This window comes from Lissotriton vulgaris, chromosome 7 (genome assembly GCF_964263255.1).
Source record: "Lissotriton vulgaris chromosome 7, aLisVul1.2, whole genome shotgun sequence".
Classification (NCBI taxonomy): Eukaryota; Metazoa; Chordata; class Amphibia; order Caudata; family Salamandridae; genus Lissotriton; species Lissotriton vulgaris.
The window spans coordinates 785,722,935-785,741,749 of NC_141695.1; the positions used below are offsets into that span (position 1 = coordinate 785,722,935).

Sequence of the window (18,815 nt, forward strand, 5' to 3'; positions counted from 1 at the left end):
CTAGAGGAAGTGTTGACAACCAGGAAAGCAGTCTTTAGAGAACAGTGGTGAAGAGGCTTAAAGGGAGCGCACATCAATTATGTAAGAGCCAGATTCAAGTCCCACTATGGTATATCACAAAAGGAATAGGAGGGAAAAGTAGAGTAATGACCTTTGAGGAATCTATTTACAACAGGGGACTTGAAGAGAGAGGGCTGATCAGGGAGCCTGAGAAAGGCCAAAATAGCAGAAAAGTAGCCTTTGATAGGGCCCAGAGCGGAGCCCTGCTGGGCCAAAGAAAGAAGAAACAAAAGAACTTCTGAAGGAGAGGCAGAAAGGGGATCCACAGCCTTTGCTGTGCACCATGCCACAAATTTGTTCCACCTGTAGGCGTATACCAACTTAGTGGAGGGCCGCCTGGCCTCCAGAATAAAATTCCAAACTTCAGGAGGCAAGTTAAAAGGAATCAACTGCCGCCACTCAATCTCCACGCAAGGAGGTGGAGACTGGACAGGATCGGGTGGAGGACCATCCCCTGCTGCTGCGACAGAAGATCCTCCCGAAAAGACAGTCAGATCGGGGGATCGATGGTCATACTGAGTAGCTCGGGATACCACACTCTTCTAGCCCAGTCTGAAGCCAAAAGAATGACTTGGGCCCAGTCGCGCCTGATCTTCTTCAGCACTCTGGGCAGAAGTGCTATTGGCGGAAAGGCAATCAACAGACTGCAACTCCACTCGCGACTAAAAGCGTTGGCGAGCGAGTGCCGCCTTGGGAATTCCAACACGCAGAACTGATGACATTGCATGTTCTCTTCGGTGGCGAAAACATCTAACCAAGGCTCTCCCCACTGCTGAACGAGACCTTGCGCCATGTCTGATTGAAGACGCCATTTGTGATCCATCATGCAACTGCGGCTGAGTTCGTCCCCCCTGGTGTTAAGGGAACCTGCCAGGCGTTAAACCACTCGGGAAATGCCCTGATGTTCCAGCCATGTCCTGAGGCGCAGAGCCTCCTGACATAGGGTCCACAACCCCACCCCGCCCTGTCTGTTGCAGTACCACATGGTGGTGGCGTTGTTTGTGAACACCTGAACTACTCTGCCCTTGACAGAGGGAAGGAATGCCTTCAGTGCAAGCCGGATCGCCCAAAGCTACAAAAGGTTGATATGGAGCCAGTACTCTGCTGGAGACTAGAGGCCTCTGATCTCCGCCTCTCGCACGTGACCGCCCCATCCCAGGAGGGACGTATCCGTCACGACTGTGTGCTCCGGTTGGGGAAGGGAGAGGAATCTGCCATTGACCCAATGCCGGTTTGTGAGCCACCACTGCAACTGTTTTGCAGTGCCCTCCGAGATCTGAACAAACTCCGACAGATTCCCCTGATGAAGCTCCCACTGGAACTTCAGGTCCCACTGCAAAGCCCGCATATGCCATCTGTCATGATCGACCAACAGGATGCAGGAGGCCATGAGGCCCAGCAGCCTCAGGGTCAGCCTGACCGAAACCCAGGATAGAGGCCGGAAGATCAGAATCAGAACCTGAATATCCTGGACTTGTCATTCGGGAGGATAGACCCGAAAGAGTGTCATATCCAGAACTGCTCCGATAAAGAGGCGCTTTGAGAGGGAATCAGGTGCGACTTCGGCACATTGATGGAAAGCCCCAGGGCGTGGCTTGGGCGCCGATGGCGATGGTCGCCTGAGAGCTCGGCTCCGGGACTGAGCCCGTGATTATCCTGTAAATCGGAGGCTGCGGGGCACCCCGACCCCAGCAATCTGTTGATCGGCCCGACGGAGACCTGCTGGGGCCCCTGGCGAAGTCCGAACGAGTGGTGACCCGGCGGAAAATCGGAGTTTGTGGTACTGCGGAGTGCGACCCAACATGGCGCCCGCACTTCATTGTCCCCTTGGCCGGAGCTACTAGACGGATGAAACACCACTAGCAGCGGCGCACCCCCTGCCATGCCATCTCACGGTGAAGTGAAGACCTGGACATCGATCAGATCAAACTATATCAACGAGGAACGCACTCGGACGGGCAGTTGCCCCCGTTGTGGTGGTTCCCGCACGCGGGCGCCTGGAGGTCCCGACGGTGGCCCCACTCCCTACACTGCACTTGGCTACTTTCTTCTGGCCGGACCACTTCCATGGGAGGCGCAACCCTTTGGCGCCGCAGATCATCCGGAGGAGTCGGTGACCCTTACTCCGGGACTCTATCGGCCGTACGGGCCTGCCCGACCTGGCAACGATTGTCTCCGCCTCCTCCACGGTGCCCTCAGACGACGTGGTGGTGGCACGAGCCGAAGCTGAGGAGGTCCAACAGGCCTTGGAGACGGGGATATCCGGCACTCGACCTGAGGCCCAATAACCGGGAGAGTCACGACCGGCGCTTGCACTCGGAGAAGCTCACTCCTGAACCCGCACGGTGTGCTCCCGGCGACATGGGGAAACCTAGAGGAGCCAAGGGGGCTACCCCAGCCGCCTCAGACTCGGAGTCCCAGGACAAAGAGGAACGTGGGGACCCGGAGAGTTCTGGTGGTGCACCAATGCAGCAGCAATTTGACCGCGTCTTGGAGGCGATAGCGACCACACGCTCGGCCCTCCAGCAGGACATTGCCCAGGTAGCGACAAGCCTAGGCCTCCTTAGAGCGGATCACGGCAAACTCTCGGACAGGGTCAAGGAAGTGGAGAGCTCGGTGAAATCTTTGGAGCCGGCGTGGCGAACCCTGGCTGCGACTATGAAGGATGCCCTGTCCCGGATTACGGTCCTGGAGCAGAGAGCGGAGGATGCGGAAGGCCGTAACAGGAGGAATAACATTCGGGTGGTGGGCCTGCCGGAAAAGATTGAGGATGGCGACATGGTGGCATACTTGGAGGCCTGGCTCCGAGACACGGTGGCCCCGGAGGGTCTGTCCTCCTTCTACACCCTGGAGCGCGCCCATAGAGTCCCAGCGAGGCCACCACAACAGGGTCGGACCCCGAGACCGGTGGTGGCACGGTTGTTGCACTTTCGGGACAGGGACTTCATCCTCAACGCCGCCAGACATAATGGTCCGTTCAAAGTGGCGAACAGCCAGGTGAACATTTTCCCGGATTACACCTATGAAACTCAACGTAGACGGTTTTCCTTCCTGGCGGTCAAGCGAGAGCTCAGGAGCGAGGGCATTCAGTACTCGCTCCTATTTCCTGCGAGGCTCCGCATAATTGTCGATGACAAGACTCAATTCTTTGATACCCCGGAGGACGTCTGCAACTGGCTCGAACTCTACAGAGCAGGGAAAGATGGCTTTGGCTCCTCATCACAGCAGGCGGCGGAGCCGGAGCAGAGACGGCGATCCAAACGAATTCGGAGTCGCCGTGGCCGCTCAGGCGGACCCTCGACGGCGGAGACATCGACGGAGCGGAGGGGAGTGCTGGAGGTGTTGTCTACGTTGTCTGGCTCACGGGACGATGCCATTGAGGAGGAAGCGGACCCTGGTGACGAGGGGGTGCCAACGGACTCCGAGGACTCGGTGACTGATAGCGTCCATACGTCGGTGATCACACCGAAATCGGTGGAGGACCTTCTAGATGGACAGGGGTAACGGGGTGAGCTACTTCCTTTTGGGAGGGGGCCCGGCACGGGGGTGGTGGGTGCCGACACTTGATGCTGACTCCCGGGGGTGGGGGGAGGGGGGGCCTTGTTTTTGCCCCGAGCATGTTTCGCACTGTTTCGGGCTTATCTTAGTCCTGGTGGCCTGAGCGTCGAGGGCCCACTGCCTCCGCCCGGCCCGCACCTGGCCCTTAAGGCCTTCCTACGGTGGCGACCGCAGGATAAGTAGGGGATAGTGGGTTTTTGGAGGGTATGGTTTGGATGGGAACTAGATGGCGCTATTTGGGTCCTGTTCTGGGGAGGGCGGATGGGAGTTTGGTTAATACTGGGGTTGTTAAGTTTTGGTTGGGGAAAATGGCCGCCATCAGTGCTGGGGTGATTGATGTCCTTTCTTTGTTGGGACCCAGATGGGGAGGCTTTGCGAGAAAGATCTGGGACAATGGCTAATGCTGCTAATCTGAAATGTGTTACTTGGAACGTGCGGGGGCTTCATACCATGTCTAGGCGGCACAAAGTCCACGCTTATTTAGTGCGTAGGGGGGTACAAATGGCGCTGCTGCAGGAAACACATCTGAACAAGGCGGAAGGGGCGGCGCTACAGCGTAGATGGAGGGGGCAGGTCTTTTGCACTTCGTACTCCGCGTATGCCAGGGGGGCGCTGATTTGGGTCAGAGCCGGGGTTCCCTTCCAGGTCACGAAAACAGTGATAGATCCAGAGGGGCGATATGTGGCCATTTCGGGCACCTTGGGAGGGAGAGACCTAAACGTTTGCTGTGTGTACGCTCCTAATGTGGACCAGACTGCCTTCCTCTCCGGGTTATCGGGCTCGCTGGCCCACTTCTTCTCCGGGCCCCTCCTGCTCGGTGGAGATTTCAACTCGGTAGTGGATGTAGACACTGACCGATCGCATCCACCCCTACCTGATTCTCCGGTTCGCCGCGTGGCTAAGGGACGTAGGGACTGGCAGACTCATTGGGGTTTAACGGATATCTGGAGGGCGCAGCACCCCACAACTAGGGACTATTCCTACTTCTCGAGCCTCCATGAGTTGCATGTTAGACTGGACGGGTTCCTTGGCTCGCCAGAACTAGTTTCGGCAGCGGTCCGGTCTGAATATCTGACCAGGACCATATCAGATCATAACCCCCTCCTGCTGGACCTTCGCTGGTTCCCCGGGGTGCCTGCAGTGCCCACCTGGAAGTTGCGGCCCGAGATCCTTGAGGACAGTGTTTTCAAAGCGGACCTAGGCGATAAGATTTCGGAATACTTTGCGTCCAACTGTGGCACCGCGAGCTCGAGAGCGCTAGAGTGGGACGCTTTTAAGGTGGTGGTGAGGGGATACTGTATTTCCAAAAAGGTCGGCATGAGACGGATTATCCTCGCCGACCTGGATGCAGCGGACCGGAAACTCCGCGAGCTGGAACTCCGCCGCCCCGGGTGCCCTGAATTACAGACACGGGCAGCGGAGGCGAAGGAGGCGGTGGCGGCGGAGGTCGAACGGCTCCGCTGTTTCGACTACAAGGCCTATACGGTTCGGTCCATCGCAGAGGGGGATAGGTCGAGCGCGCTGCTGGCATGGCTAGCCAACCCTACGCGCCAGTCCTCACTGACGACGTCCATGCGCAGGGCAGACGGGACTGTGGTGTGCACTCAGCCTGAGATTCTGAGTTGCTACCGGCAATACTACGAAAGTTTATACCGCAGTCGCTCTACCCGAGACCCGGACTTGCTTAATAATTATCTACAGCCCCTGGAGCTCCGAACAGTGGAGCAGGACGTGGCGAAAGTCTTGGGGTCCGACATAGAACTGGGAGAGATCCGTAGCGCCATTAAAAAGATGGCGAGAAATAAAACCCCGGGCCTGGACGGCCTTCCGGTGGAGTTCTATGCAGCTTATGCTGATCTCCTAGCCCCTAGGTTATTGATAGTCTACAGAGAGGCGAAGAGGCTTGGGCGACTCCCGGGCTCGATGTGCGAAGCCTTGGTGGTTCCCCTCCTCAAGCCCGGAAGGGACTCATCCGATCCGGGGTCTTACCGCCCCTTATCAATGCTGACGGTAGACTATAAAATACTGAGCAGCATCTTGGCCTCGAGGCTGCTGGGGCGCATGAGCTCCCTGGTACATGAGGACCAGGCTGGATTCATCCCCAGGCGTAACACGACCATGAACATTCGCAGGTTGTTCCGCTTGCTGGGAGAACCGCTTGTGGACGCCCCGTGCCCGGTTGTCTTATCGGTAGACTTAGAGAAGGCTTTTGACAGCCTGGAGTGGGACTACCTTGGTACTGTGTTGCGGAGGTTCGGTCTTGGTGAGGGCTTCATCAGGTGGACCAAGAATCTGTATGCCTCTGCATCGGCCAGGGTTAGGGCGGGACCGCTCATTTCCTCACAATATCCGGTGGAGAGGGGCACGAGGCAGGGATGTTCGTTATCCCCGCTTCTCTTTGCGCTGGCGGTGGAGCCGCTCGCGCTGCACCTCCGGTCGGGAGCCCATTATGCGGGCCTGAGGACTTCTTCGGGCCCGCACCACATTTCGCTATATGCAGACGACCTGCTGCTCTTCCTCGAGGACCCGTTCGCTGCCTTACAGGGTGCTGCGACGGCGCTTACGGAGTTTGGGGAGGTCTCGGGCCTCCGGGTGAACTGGACTAAGACCTGTCTTTTCCCGGTTCGCAGGGGCACCCCTGGCCCTGCTCTCAGCAGGGAGATTAGGTGGGAACCTGACTGCTTTAAATACCTGGGGGTGTACGTCTATCATGAACCATCTGACCTCCTGGATGGGAACATTGCCCGCGGCACTCGTGCACTTCGGGGCAGCATGGACTTCTGGGCCACGCTACCGCTCTCGGTGGCAGGGCGGATCGCTTTGCTCAAAATGGTGGCGCTTCCCCGGTTGTTATATTATTTCCGGACGCTGCCAATATGGGTCCCTCCGGCCACATTTCGACTATTGCGATCTATGATAGTCGGATTCCTCTGGGGCTCGGGCCGCCGGCGAGTGGCCCTTAAGACCCTGATGAGGCCGAAGGATGAGGGTGGGCTTGCAGTGCCGGATTTTGAGAAGTATTATTTGGCGGCACAGCTCCAGACCTTCACCCAGGAGATCGCCCGGGAATTCCGGGGCCCAGAAGACAGTAGGGGTACGGGTATAGCCAGGCATGTTCTCTCCTTCATAGCGCTGCGACAACGTTTGGCCTTACAGGACTTGTCGCTTGAGGAGCGGACCATTCGCCTGTGTTGGAACCGAGCTCACGCCCGGGGCCACCTGAGAATACCGTATGCGCCCGAAATACCTTTGGGGACGCTGACGGCGTTGCCCCATGGCGGCGATTGGTCGCGGTTGGCGAACTGGGAGGACGCAGGCTTACAGCTGATAGGTGACCTATACGAGGACGGGGCGCTTTTGCCCTTTCAGGAGCTCATCGATCGCTTCGAGATCCCTCGCGGCGACTTTTTGTTGCACTCGGCCCTTATCCGAGCGATCCAGGCGCACTGGAAACATGGGCAGGAGGAACCCCCTTTATCTCCGGTGTGCCAATACGCGATGATGTCTGCGGGCACGGTGAAGGCGGTCACTTGCCTTTATGGCAGACTGATCAATGAGGGGCTGGCTCCCCTCACTACTCTGAGAACCCGTTGGGAGGTGGACATTGGCAAGGAGATCCCGGAGACGACCTGGTCCCAGCTGGTGCGGCGAGCCTGGAAGGGCACACGCCACGCCCGCTTTCAATTGGTCCACTACTACGTGCTACACAGAGCTTATCTGACCCCGGTGAAAATCAGGCGATATTTTGCTACGAATTCAGCGGACTGCCCCAGGTGCCCGGCACAGGAAGCGGACCTGCTCCACATGCTGTGGGCCTGCCCAGGATTATCATCCTATTGGGTAGAAGTGGGGAAGACCCTGGAGGAGGTGACGGGGAGATCCTTATCGCTTGACGCGGCGGTGGGACTCCTGCACTGGTTCCCTCATACCCCCAAGAACAAAATATCCAGCAAATTCATCGATTTAGGGCTGCTCCTTGCTAAGCGGGAGGTGACCAGGAACTGGAAGGCACGAGCTGGTCCAACGGGAGGCCGGTGGCACAGCGAACTTTTGAAGTGGGCGGCGGGGGAGAGCACACTGCGATACCAGCTAGCTTGGAGGCAGCGTAATGAGAAGGCGCAGGAGGCAGCGCTGGAGTGGGAAACGTTAGTGCAGGCCCTTAGGGATTATTGCGTCCCCAGCGTTTCTGACAGTGAAGATGCAGCTCGCCCCATGTCCCGTTAGATGATTGAACTATTCAGCCCGGTTGTTTTCCCCATGGGTCCTTTAGCAGATCCTGTTACGGTAGCTACCGTGCGCTGATGGCGGGGGTGGGTAGGGGTTACTTTGGTTTTTAGTTTTTGAGGGTGGGGTTTTCTTTCTGGGTTTATAGGCTTGTTTGGAAAAGCAGATGATAGACAGTGGATTATCCGGACCAGCTTTGGACTCCTGCTGAGCCCCCATTGACTTTCGCCGCCCGACCCTAGGGTTGCGGGCTGAATGGCTGTGTACGAGAAATATGGCGGGGAGAAGGAGGGTTGTGCCTTACTGATTTTGCTTGTTTTATAATGCTGGTCGATTATGTAACGATTTACTGATTCTTGCAATAAAAATATATTTCAAAAAAAAAAAAATTTTGATGGAAAGCCCCAGCAAATGCAGGAGGTAGGCCATAGTCTGGAGGTGGGAGACGACTGCATGGGGCGATCCCACCTTCAACAGCCAGTCGTCGAGATAGGGGAAGACTGAAACTCCTGATCTGTGCAGATGAGCTGCGACCACCGCCATCACTTTCTTGAACACCCGAGGGGCGCTGGTACGGCCAAAGGGGAGCACAGTAAACTGAAAGTGCTTGTGGCCTACCGCAAACCACAGGTAACGCCGGTGGGCCAACAGGACGGGAATATGGAAACATGCGTCCTGCAGATCCAACGCTACCATCCAGTCTCCAGGGTCGAGGGCAGACAAGACCTGAGCCAGAGTTAACATCTTGATCTTCTCCTTCTGAAGGAAGCGGTTGACGTTCCGGAGGTCTAAGGTAGGACACAGGCCCTTGTCCTTCTCGGGCACCAGAAAGTAGTGGGAATAACAACCACAACATACTTCTGGCGCAGGAACGCGCTCAATGGCCCCTTTGGCCAAGAGGGCCACAACTTCCTGTTGAAGAAGTGGCAAGCGATCCCACGACATGCGGTGGTTCTGGGGTTGCATGGCTGGAGGGGAGGGAGTAGCCCCTTTGGACTATTTGTAAAACCCACCTGTCCGTAGTGATGGTGCGCCAGTGGGGGAGGTGATGGCGAATCCTGCTGGCCACTGGCGTTTGATGGGCCTGAAATACCGGAATAGGAAGGTTTGGAGGCTGTGGTGGCCAGGGTGGAGGTGCACTGACCCGCCCGCTGGCCCCCTGACCCGCCTCTGCGGGTCCCACTTATGCGGCCGCGCTGAGACTGTTGCTGCTGCGAGCTGTGGCTCTGAAGTGAACGTGTTGGTGCGCCTCTTCCGTGGCCAAAAAAGTAGAAAAAAGCAGAAGGCGGAGAGCGAGTAGCCGAAAGGCACAAGGACTTGGCCATAGCCCATGAGTCCTTAAAGCGCTCCAATGCACTGTCTGTCTTTTTGGCAAAAAGGCGAATGCCATCAAAGGGCATGTCCATCAGGGTGTTCTGGACATCCCCCGAGAAGCCAGTAGTCCTCAGCCAGGCACGGCGGCAGAGCGCCACTGTCGTGCAAATTGCCCTGCCCAGCGGGTCGGCGGTGTCAAAGCCACATTGTATTGTAAACTTTGCCACATCTCTCCCTTCAGCAACAGTTTGGGAGAGCACCATCCGGGCCTCCTCCAGACACTGAGGCAGCACCTGCGCCACCGTATCCCACACACTGAGTGATAAAAATGGCCCAAGAGGCATGCAGTGTTCACATACCACAGCCTTGAACTGGCAGAAGAAAAAATCTTCTTCCCAAACTGTTCCAGTCTCTTGGATTTCCTATCCGGAGATGCAGTAGGGAAGGCGCTATGTCACGTAGAAGCTTGGAGAACCAAGCTCCCACGAGTGGGGTGTTGGGAGAGAAAGAGGGGGCCGCTCGGGGCTGGACGAAGGCCCAAAAAAACGTCCGAAAGTGCATCATTGAAGGGCAGCAGTTGGCTGAAGCACTTCTATCAGGAGGTTAGTCCTGACAGCCACTGTAGGGAGTTTGAGGTGGAGAGCCTCGGCCGCCCTATGCAACAGAGGAGGGTGCTTAACTTGCATCCTCCTCCGTTGCCACGGTAGGAGGAATTAGCATGCCAAGGTCACGAAAGGTGTCAAGACCGCTGGCATCCCCCTATTCCTCAACCCAGTGCGGGTCAAACTCACATTGTGCTGTAAGAGGGTCCTCAGACCCCTCCCAGTCATTCCATTCCTCCAAAGGCTGTGAACCAGGCCGAAAATACGGAGACTGGTGGACATAGGGGTAGAAAGGCCCCATCGGCGTCCGTCCACTTAAGGTGCTGAAACCAGGGACGGCGTCGTCAGGGGGCACGGGCAACGTCAGGAGTGGTGCCGGTTGGGTCGACGTCGGTGGAGGTGTCACTAGGTCAACCAGCATCGACCGAGATCCAAATGCCTTATCAAAGAAGTGTAAATGAAGATGGCCTGGAAGTTTTGCTTCTTTATTTGGCATAATTCCAGGTGGGTTTCATTTACAGACTTGAAATGTAAAGTATAAATAGGGTGATGCCATCGTTCAATAGGGGGCTGGGGTCGAGTGTGGTGTCAGGGTCAAAGAGGTGGATGAGAAGAACAAACTATTCTGTAAGGACTTTGTTATTTCATATGGAGTTACAAAGGCAAAAAAGTAACCCACATACAATGAAATAAAAAATAAATGAAGGTTTAGATATAATGTTATTCTGACAAATCCCTTAATCTCCGGTGCCTACAAACTAATGTGACCTTGTGTAATGTAATAGGTGCTCATGGAATTCTGCTTTTGTTTAGAAGCTAGTGATAAATGAAGGTGTCCAAAGGTACTAATGTAACACGTCTGATATTTATCAGAAGATACTTCTACTATCTCACACCAGTAGGTACACTAAAAAAAGCTGGAAGGGTCCAGAAATATACAAATGAAAAAAATCCAAATTGGTAGAACGTACATTATATTTGTTAACAGTGTGACAAATTCAACAAATGTATATGCCAGGGTCAGTCCTCCCAAACTTATTTTAGTGTTGCTGAGCGTCTGCATGATGCTGGTGTCTCATCTTCCGCACAAGGAACAGGATTCCTCTCCGTTCATAACAAGCTGTGCAGCCTGCAATAGATTTACTTGAAACACAGCTTTAATAGAACTAGCTCTGGTCTAATACCACTTAGGTATTTGTGCCTGTGGACTAGTGTTCTCAAACAAATTTAAGAAATTTAGAATCTGATGTCAGTTTTTCATTATTCGTCATAGTCCTTTCCCGATGCTGCAAAAGCAGCTCCATTTTCCAAAGTGATTTGCCTGCATTTTATTAGGAACATTTTCTGAAGTGTACACCACACCCAGTGCGGGGAAGGTGCCTTTTTTTTGTTTTAGACTGGGTGAGCTGCCTGCTTTTCTTTCATTGTAAAATGCTGACTCAGCAAATATAGGAGTCAATAACAAAGCTTATAAGGATCCAACCATTTGCCCATTTTCACATGTTTTAAGCATATATGATTTTAATTTAGGGTTTGCGACAGTGAGAGCTATGTGTGTTTGTGTGATGTGATTGTGGGCCCTTGTTTTAGTAACTAGTGATGTCATTGGATTTATGTGAGTTCCTACTCTGTGCGTATGATGTGGAATGTGTGCGTGATTGTGTGTGTATGTGAGGGTGCATCTTCGTATGATTATTTATGATGGTGTATATCAACGGGTGTGTGTTGATGTGGTGTGTGTCTATATTTTGATCTGTTGGTGAGTGCACACGCCTTTAAGATGTGTTACATAACAGTGTGTGAAAGCAATATGTGTTCTTTGGAGAAAATGTGATCATGCAAGTGTGTGTTGGTAAGATGGCATATGTTAATGTTACTGGTGTGACAGGGTGCGTGTCTGAGTGTTTTAGTTTAATATGCCAAGATTTGTTATGATGTATGATTAATGGAAGTATACCATTATCTGGGTCTAATGGTTTATGAGTGATGGTGTGTGGTGGTGTATGTGATATGACGGAGTACAGTTAGTAGCATTAGGGTGCATTTGACAGGGAGAGTGTGTATGATAGGGAGTGTGATAGTGTGCCAATTGTGTTTGTGCGAATGTTTTTTTTTCAAATCTTTCATTATTCTAAAGTTGATAAATAGGGTTCCTTTGGATATTTAACTATGGAATTTAATAATAATGTGGCAGAGTTGAGCAAATTATTCAGCAAGAAAATGCAAATGATGTGGCATAACGCAGCACATTTTGTAATAGTATTACTTATTTTTTTTGACATTTTTAAACTTGTTATAACACTGTCTGCGCATAGGTTGCACCTTAGTACCAGTTTTAACACCGAAATATAGCAATAAGCTATACTTAATAGAAAACAAAGAGCACAAGTAGAAATGCCTACATAACATGATCGATGTGCTTTAATCTCAGAATCCTTTATGCCCCACTGTGACATGCCAGACATCTGCTTCGGGCTAGAACCTTGGATACATTTCTCCCCCATTCTTTGAAAATAAGTATTTTCTTAACAAACCGTGATTTTCTGTCTGTGTGAATGTATATGTCATTTCTGTAACGGGAACTGCTATCTAACTGTTCTGGACCATAATAATACCATACACTACATACCACTACACTCAGCAGCAAATTATAGCTCATGCAGGCTGGTTAATAACTCACTGTTCCTGCTTACTGCTCATACCCTAACACAAGACCTGTCCACTCTTCTCCATCCCTCAGTACTGTACCAGCCCCTAATTCCAGGATTTGTAAAGCCCGGCAGATCACCCATGAGGGTCTCAAGGCACTGAATGGTAGGTACGGGGAGATTACGTGATTTTCCCAGAATCACAGGATGTTGATGCCTATGACGAGACTCAAACCTGGATCCCTCCAGCTCCGAAGTCGGCTGCTCAGGTCCTTATGCCACAACCATTCATTACCAGCTGAACAGACATGGAATACCTGAAAGGATCTCACACAGACAGCTGGTCACTCGGAGGACTGCACTCAAGTTCAGCACTGCAGGTCCAAATTAGCTACATTGTCCAAGAGCTGCGTTTACATCTCACAATACCACTCAGATATGAGATTCTATTAATAAAGTCCATCAGAGCAGATCTTCCCAGACGCTTCTCCCACCAAACATGCCTGCTCAGGACTATGAACTGTAAACAAAATATCAGACAGGACAACCCAGTGCAGTAACCATAGAAATAGATTTTGGTCCTGAATTTTGACATTTTGTCCTGAATTTTTGTCCTGAATTTTGACCCTTTGTCCTGAATTTTTACACTCACCATCCTGAATTTGCACCCATGCCAGTTGGTCACTCTAATTACATTTGTTTTGGAGGCTCTACAGGAGGGCCTGCAAGGTACGTACCCCACTTGGTGAATGTGGACCCCCTTGTTTGTGGGGCTGGCAGGTGCAGACTGCGTCAGGGAGGAGGCTTCCAGGATTCGCTGCGGACGGGCATTCACAGTTGCCTAAAATATGGGAATAGCAAGGGAGGGGGGAGAGGAGAGGTGAAACATAAAATAATTGATTTGAGCTTGTTTCAGAAGTGCTACCTGCGCCTGGCCAGCAATGATCAGTGGTGACGCGCCGTGAAGTCAGCAGCTCTCCCTAAAGCCCCTCACCACGCTATTCTAAGTGCATCTGAGAGGTTCTGAATGTCTTAATGCCTGTTCTTAAGAGCTCAAGTCGATAGCCCTGGTTTAATCAGATAAACACTTCCAGGCAGGCGGCCCGCGCGCGGTGGAACCCGCCACGCACCAACTAATTCCCAGCGTGATTCCATTATCCAGACGCTTCCGCTGGGCGGGCAGGTGGCAGGCGGCGGTGGCGTGCACGGGGGCCGCCGGGGTTGATTGCGAGGCCTGATTTCTTAACTCGCTCTCTACCGTGGCCAGCTGCAAGATGCAGACGTTTTCAATTACGAGATATTCCTCAATGCGAACACTAAAACTATAACAAAAGCGTTCTTAACTACAAGGAACAATTCAAAACAAAGCATTATGCGTTTGAGTCTCTGATGCAAACGCGGGATTAACACCCAGCTTTTCTCTAGGGTGGCACAGCTGAAGGGGCCCCCCAAAAACGTTTTGAGGTACGGTAGATACGCTCACGAGTTTTATGCTTCACTCGAAACAATTTAAAAGAGAAATTTTGTTGTGAGCAATAACGCGCGCGTAAAAGAGGCATGCAAAGAACATGCAAAGAGACAGATGCAAGAGGCAGTATAGTATGGTGGTTCACCTCCACACAACCTATGACTGAGGGCACTGCTGATCTTGTGAGAAGGTGCAGCTGTAACAGTGCAAACCTAGACACAAAGCAACGCTGCGCTGGATGGAGAAGGGGTTCAGAGGTCGCGAGGTATGGGGGGGGGGGGGGGTGGGGGGGTGGGGGGGGGAGTGGGGGGGTGGTGCGGGAGCAGACAAGGAAGGTGCGGCAAAGACGAGGAAAAAGTAGGAATGAGCAGCAAGAACACAACATGGAGGAGGACAAGGAGTGGGAGAAGTGTGACGGCGGTGATTATCAAGGACAAAGAGGGGAAGGCATGAATGATGGATGGGACAGGGGGCATGATTGTCAACGGGGGAGGGCGCTCTCCAGAATGTCCAGTAAACACCAGGTTAGAGGGATACCAGGTGCTGTTTCAAAAAGAGAGTACCCTTTAGAAACCTGAAGAATCAACATAAGAGGCATTCAGCAGGGTGTGGTCAGGGATAGAAAACCGGTACAGGCACCAAAATAAAAGTGCACCCCAATAGCAAATCAGACACTTAAAAAAAAGTGGCCTACATTTGCAAGTCGGGGTAATTTTATATTTGTAAAGAGAGGCTGGTTGGTATAAGTGGTTTGCACAGTATGGGAATTGCATGCATTTGCACTTGCAGCAGGCAATATTTGTGGTAATATCAGAGGACTCAATAGAAAAAAAATTCCCACCAGACCATTAACAGGACCTCAAACAGACAAAATTCCTTCCCATACACTGATTTGTGAGACCAGCCTTAGGCCAGTCTGACCCTTGCAATCGGACACAGTGAGAAGGTCCATGTTAAGTTTCGTAAAATATGAGCATCTGTATTTACACTAATCTATTACAGAAAGGGCAATAAACAGGGTTATCTGCATGCTCCAACCTCTCCCTAAAGAAGCTTAAAGCATCCTTAAAGGATGACGCTTAGCGTTATTTTTTAATATGTCAAATTGTATGGTGGGTTTACGAGTGGGGAAGGTGTGCTAATATCATGATAGGAACAGCACACTCCCCAGAACTGCTATGACTGACATATGGCTGACTCTCCCGCAGCCCTACCGGCATTTCTAGGTCCAAGTCATGCTTCCCGCTCAGTCTGCCTTTAGCATAGAAATGTTATTAGAGAGACTGCTGAGCAAAACTTAGAGTGCTATTAGTACATCTACCTGCGCCACTCGACTAAGGATACTGAAACAGTATTTAGGTGGTTACAACATCCCTGTTTCCACAGCAGTCAACCAGCCCCGTCATTCTTAGTATGGGCGAGGTGAGTGTTAAAAAGTCTTATGAAGACCCTCCATTTACCAGTTTCAATTCATCTTTGAAGGCTATGAGTTTTTCTCCATAACAGTGAATAACATACCATTTTGTACAGGGCTGGAATGATGTACCAAATGCAACCCTGGCAAAAATGCTGAACCCATCCAGGCTACCTTCATCACCTAACACAATATCTCTCCCTTCATCCATCCATTCTCTCTCTTGGCTTCTTTCCTATCTCTCTTCCGCCTCTCTGATCGCTTTCTCTCTACCCCCTCTCCTTCTCTCTCTTTATCTCTTGAAGCCTTCCCAGGCCTGATACAAGTAACCTCGACAAGATGGGGAAAGTGACAGAGGCATCAGTAGCGGAACTGAGCTTTCAAAACCGGCTTTCAAGGATTCCAGCCCTTGTAGAAATGCCCGGTCGAATAAAATGCCTGTCCGTCAAGCTTTAGTAGAGTAAGTACCATATCAAGTACAGAACACCACACTAAAAACTGCTCTGTGAACGTAACACAATTCATAGATAAAGGCTACAAATTAAGATGGTAACCTTATCTTGATTCATGGGAGTCGTGCAGGAACAGCAAACAATCTAGTGTGGACGACTGGTTCCCTTACTTGAAGCACTGGTATGCACCAACAAAAAGAGCATGCATTAGGAGTAAAATAAGACACAGTGATATGCAAGCGTTTAGCATATCAGTTTGTCTTTTACAAATAAAATTACATTTTGAAAAGAAAGCTCCAACCATTCTGTTAAGATTAAAATTTCGATTTTTGCATATTTTTTGCTTGTGAATGTAATAAAATGTTTAATACTTTGTTTGTTTGTGTAGTGTTTTGATATTTAAGTCATTGAAAAAACTTAGATGGGGTCCCAGCCTTCCAGTAGCAACTCAGTGGGGGTCAAGGGAAGCCAAAAGGTTAAGAACCACTTATCTACAGTAGGAATCCTAAGCAAAGACAACAGTAGTATAATATCCTCAAAAAGACCGCCAAAAAAGATGAGCTCAGAATTAAAATACATTCAGCAAGATACTCAAATGGAAATATAAGAATTAAAGTGTCTCCAAGAAGAACCATAAAATGGCAAAATCAAAGTAGGAACATGTTCAGGAAGAAACTTGGAAGCAACAGAACAGGCAATAATACTTTAATTAAGAAAATGAACAATATTAGCATGGAAAGAGAGCATTTCAAGAGGAACCTCATAGAATTCATAATAAAGCACTACCACTGTGCCACACTTACCCAAACTTTTGAAAAACACTTTAATCTGGGCTGAATATCCATTCAATAAATTTACACAAGGCATCAAAGTACATAGATAACCAGGACTGTCAATAACATATCAGTTACCGATTGCATTTTAGTGGTCAATGCCTTTTGTTAGCCCTAGGCCCAAACTCCAGATCACTATCTACTAAACCCCTTCCTAGATTGATTCTGTCATAATTAACTTCCTCAGTAAAGGGAGAAACTAGCCTGAACCCCAAAACAACAATTAGAACCGACATCCTAAAGAGCAAACTGGTGAAAATTTCAAGCTGGCAATTTTACTCTGTGCTCTTCTGGTCAACGCATACCAACTGTTTTCCCTTTTCTCATATCCTTTGCAACTGAAATCACAGCCAACCTAAAAGGAAAGGTCATGACAGCCCTACACCACCTTTCTCAACGTCTCCCAACTGTTAAAGATTGCAACAACAAAGAATGGCTGGTTCACAGTTGAACTTCATGAAGATGAAGATTTCTAGGAAGTCCCTTGGCAAGTTCACAGCCTCTGACCAACTGCAATGCATGCCAGTGCCACATATTTCTAGGACAAATAGATAAATTTAAAATCCAAATAGTCAACTTCCACCATACATTTTTAATGCATTAAGAGACAATTGGTAGTTTATGTTCCTGCATAAATAGCTCAGGCATACGCAGAAATTCTCTAAAACAACCACAGGACGTTATAATTAAACTGAAACAAATGTAATCAGGACAAACATATCATCTACAACCACACCATTCAAAGATACCCACATTATGTAGTGAGTGCACTATTCAGCACTGCTTGATTTTATCCCTTTTCAAAACTGAGGTAATCTTCAAGAGCCTCTTCTCATTTAGACAATCATCACCATCCAATTACATCTGCAATGGGAAGCAGCTGCACCTCATTTTCTCTGGAACACCCAGTTACAATGGTTCCAATGTAATCAAAGTTTGGTGGATGGCCGCCACCTATTTTAACAGCCAAACAAACGTTGATTGATTGTTTCTGAAAAGAAAAGAAAATGACCAACACACCATAGAAATTTTCCCCCAAACTGTAGAGGGTCATTAGTTTTTGTTTGTTGACCTCCACATAATTCTCTTAGCCAATGTGGACCATTATATTCACTCGTGGTCATCACTTGTTTTTATTATAAGAAAGTGATTCAGACATTAAAGTTACTTTTGGATTGGCTTTAGCTAATTTGAAACTCACTTCACAGCAGCCTACACACATTAGCGCACTTACACTGCACCTCGCTCTTCAAATCAGCAACAGGAAAGAACTCCGGGAAAGACCCCCCCCCCTCCCGTGGGGCCCGTTGGGCACTGCAGCACCGGCCCAATGAGGGGAGGCCCAATGAGGGGAGGCCCAATGAGGGGAGGCCCAATGATGAAGCATGACACCCCTAAGGATGTGTGAGCGCTCTTACTCCTCATAGATCAGATCCCCTGATCTGACACCTCAGATGCTCTCAACCTTTTCCCAGTCTTCTCTTTCTTAGGTACCGCATACCTTTGACTGTACTTGTACAATTGGGGGCCTGTATGCGGGACCATCATTTGCCCCTTGTCCCTTTCTTCGTAGACGCTCCCCAATAAATGATTCCCTTGATCAATCCTTAGTAGCATTCAATGGGCAGACCGGCTTAACTTAGGAGACAGGTGTGTAAAATATTTAAAACACCAATACACTAAATAAGTGAGACTGTAGATATGAATTTTTAAAGAATAAACACTTTCTTGTGCTTAAAAAACAATAGTGCCAAATTGGGACGTCTGGTCACGCTTGACAAGTCAAATTCAATGTTTGAGGCTGATCGCGATGGAGTCCTGGTTGGATACACTAAGCAGGAGGGCTCGGTCAAAATGTTAATTTCGCACTTAGAAATGATTCTGGAGGATTTTCTCTCGATGTCGAGCGGGCCTCTTCAGCAAACCAGATTCCCAGCGGCTTTGTCGGCTTGGTTCAGCGGGAGCCCCACGTCAACTCCTAGAAGTCATGAGCTCTGGAGCTTTCAGTGGGACGAACCTGAAATCCAGATTTTCACAAAAGTTCTCCAAACTTCATGAGGTACATCCTTAAGTTCCTTTTGGGGGTTCAAAGAATCCACAAACAAATTCCAAGGTTCCAGAGTTTCTGAGTTGCTCCTCGTACATTGGAACTGAATGTGGTCAGATGGGTTCTTCTTGCTGGAGATAATGCAGTTGAAACTCTTTTAACCTGTTGATTTCAGGAAGTCAACTTCTTCTCTTT

At 50.4% G+C, this 18,815-nt stretch overlaps 1 protein-coding gene across 3 annotated transcripts in view; it reads right to left on the reverse strand.

Moving 5' to 3' along the window:
• RPTOR (regulatory associated protein of MTOR complex 1) overlaps positions 1 to 18,815 on the reverse strand; it is a 2,217,374-nt gene that overhangs the window by 460,368 nt on the left and 1,738,191 nt on the right. For all 3 annotated transcript variants that reach the window (XM_086931040.1, XM_086931039.1, XM_086931041.1), the window contains one exon: positions 13,144 to 13,247. In XM_086931040.1, the coding sequence (XP_086787166.1) occupies positions 13,144 to 13,247 (104 nt within the window). The remainder of the gene's footprint in view (positions 1 to 13,143; positions 13,248 to 18,815) is intronic.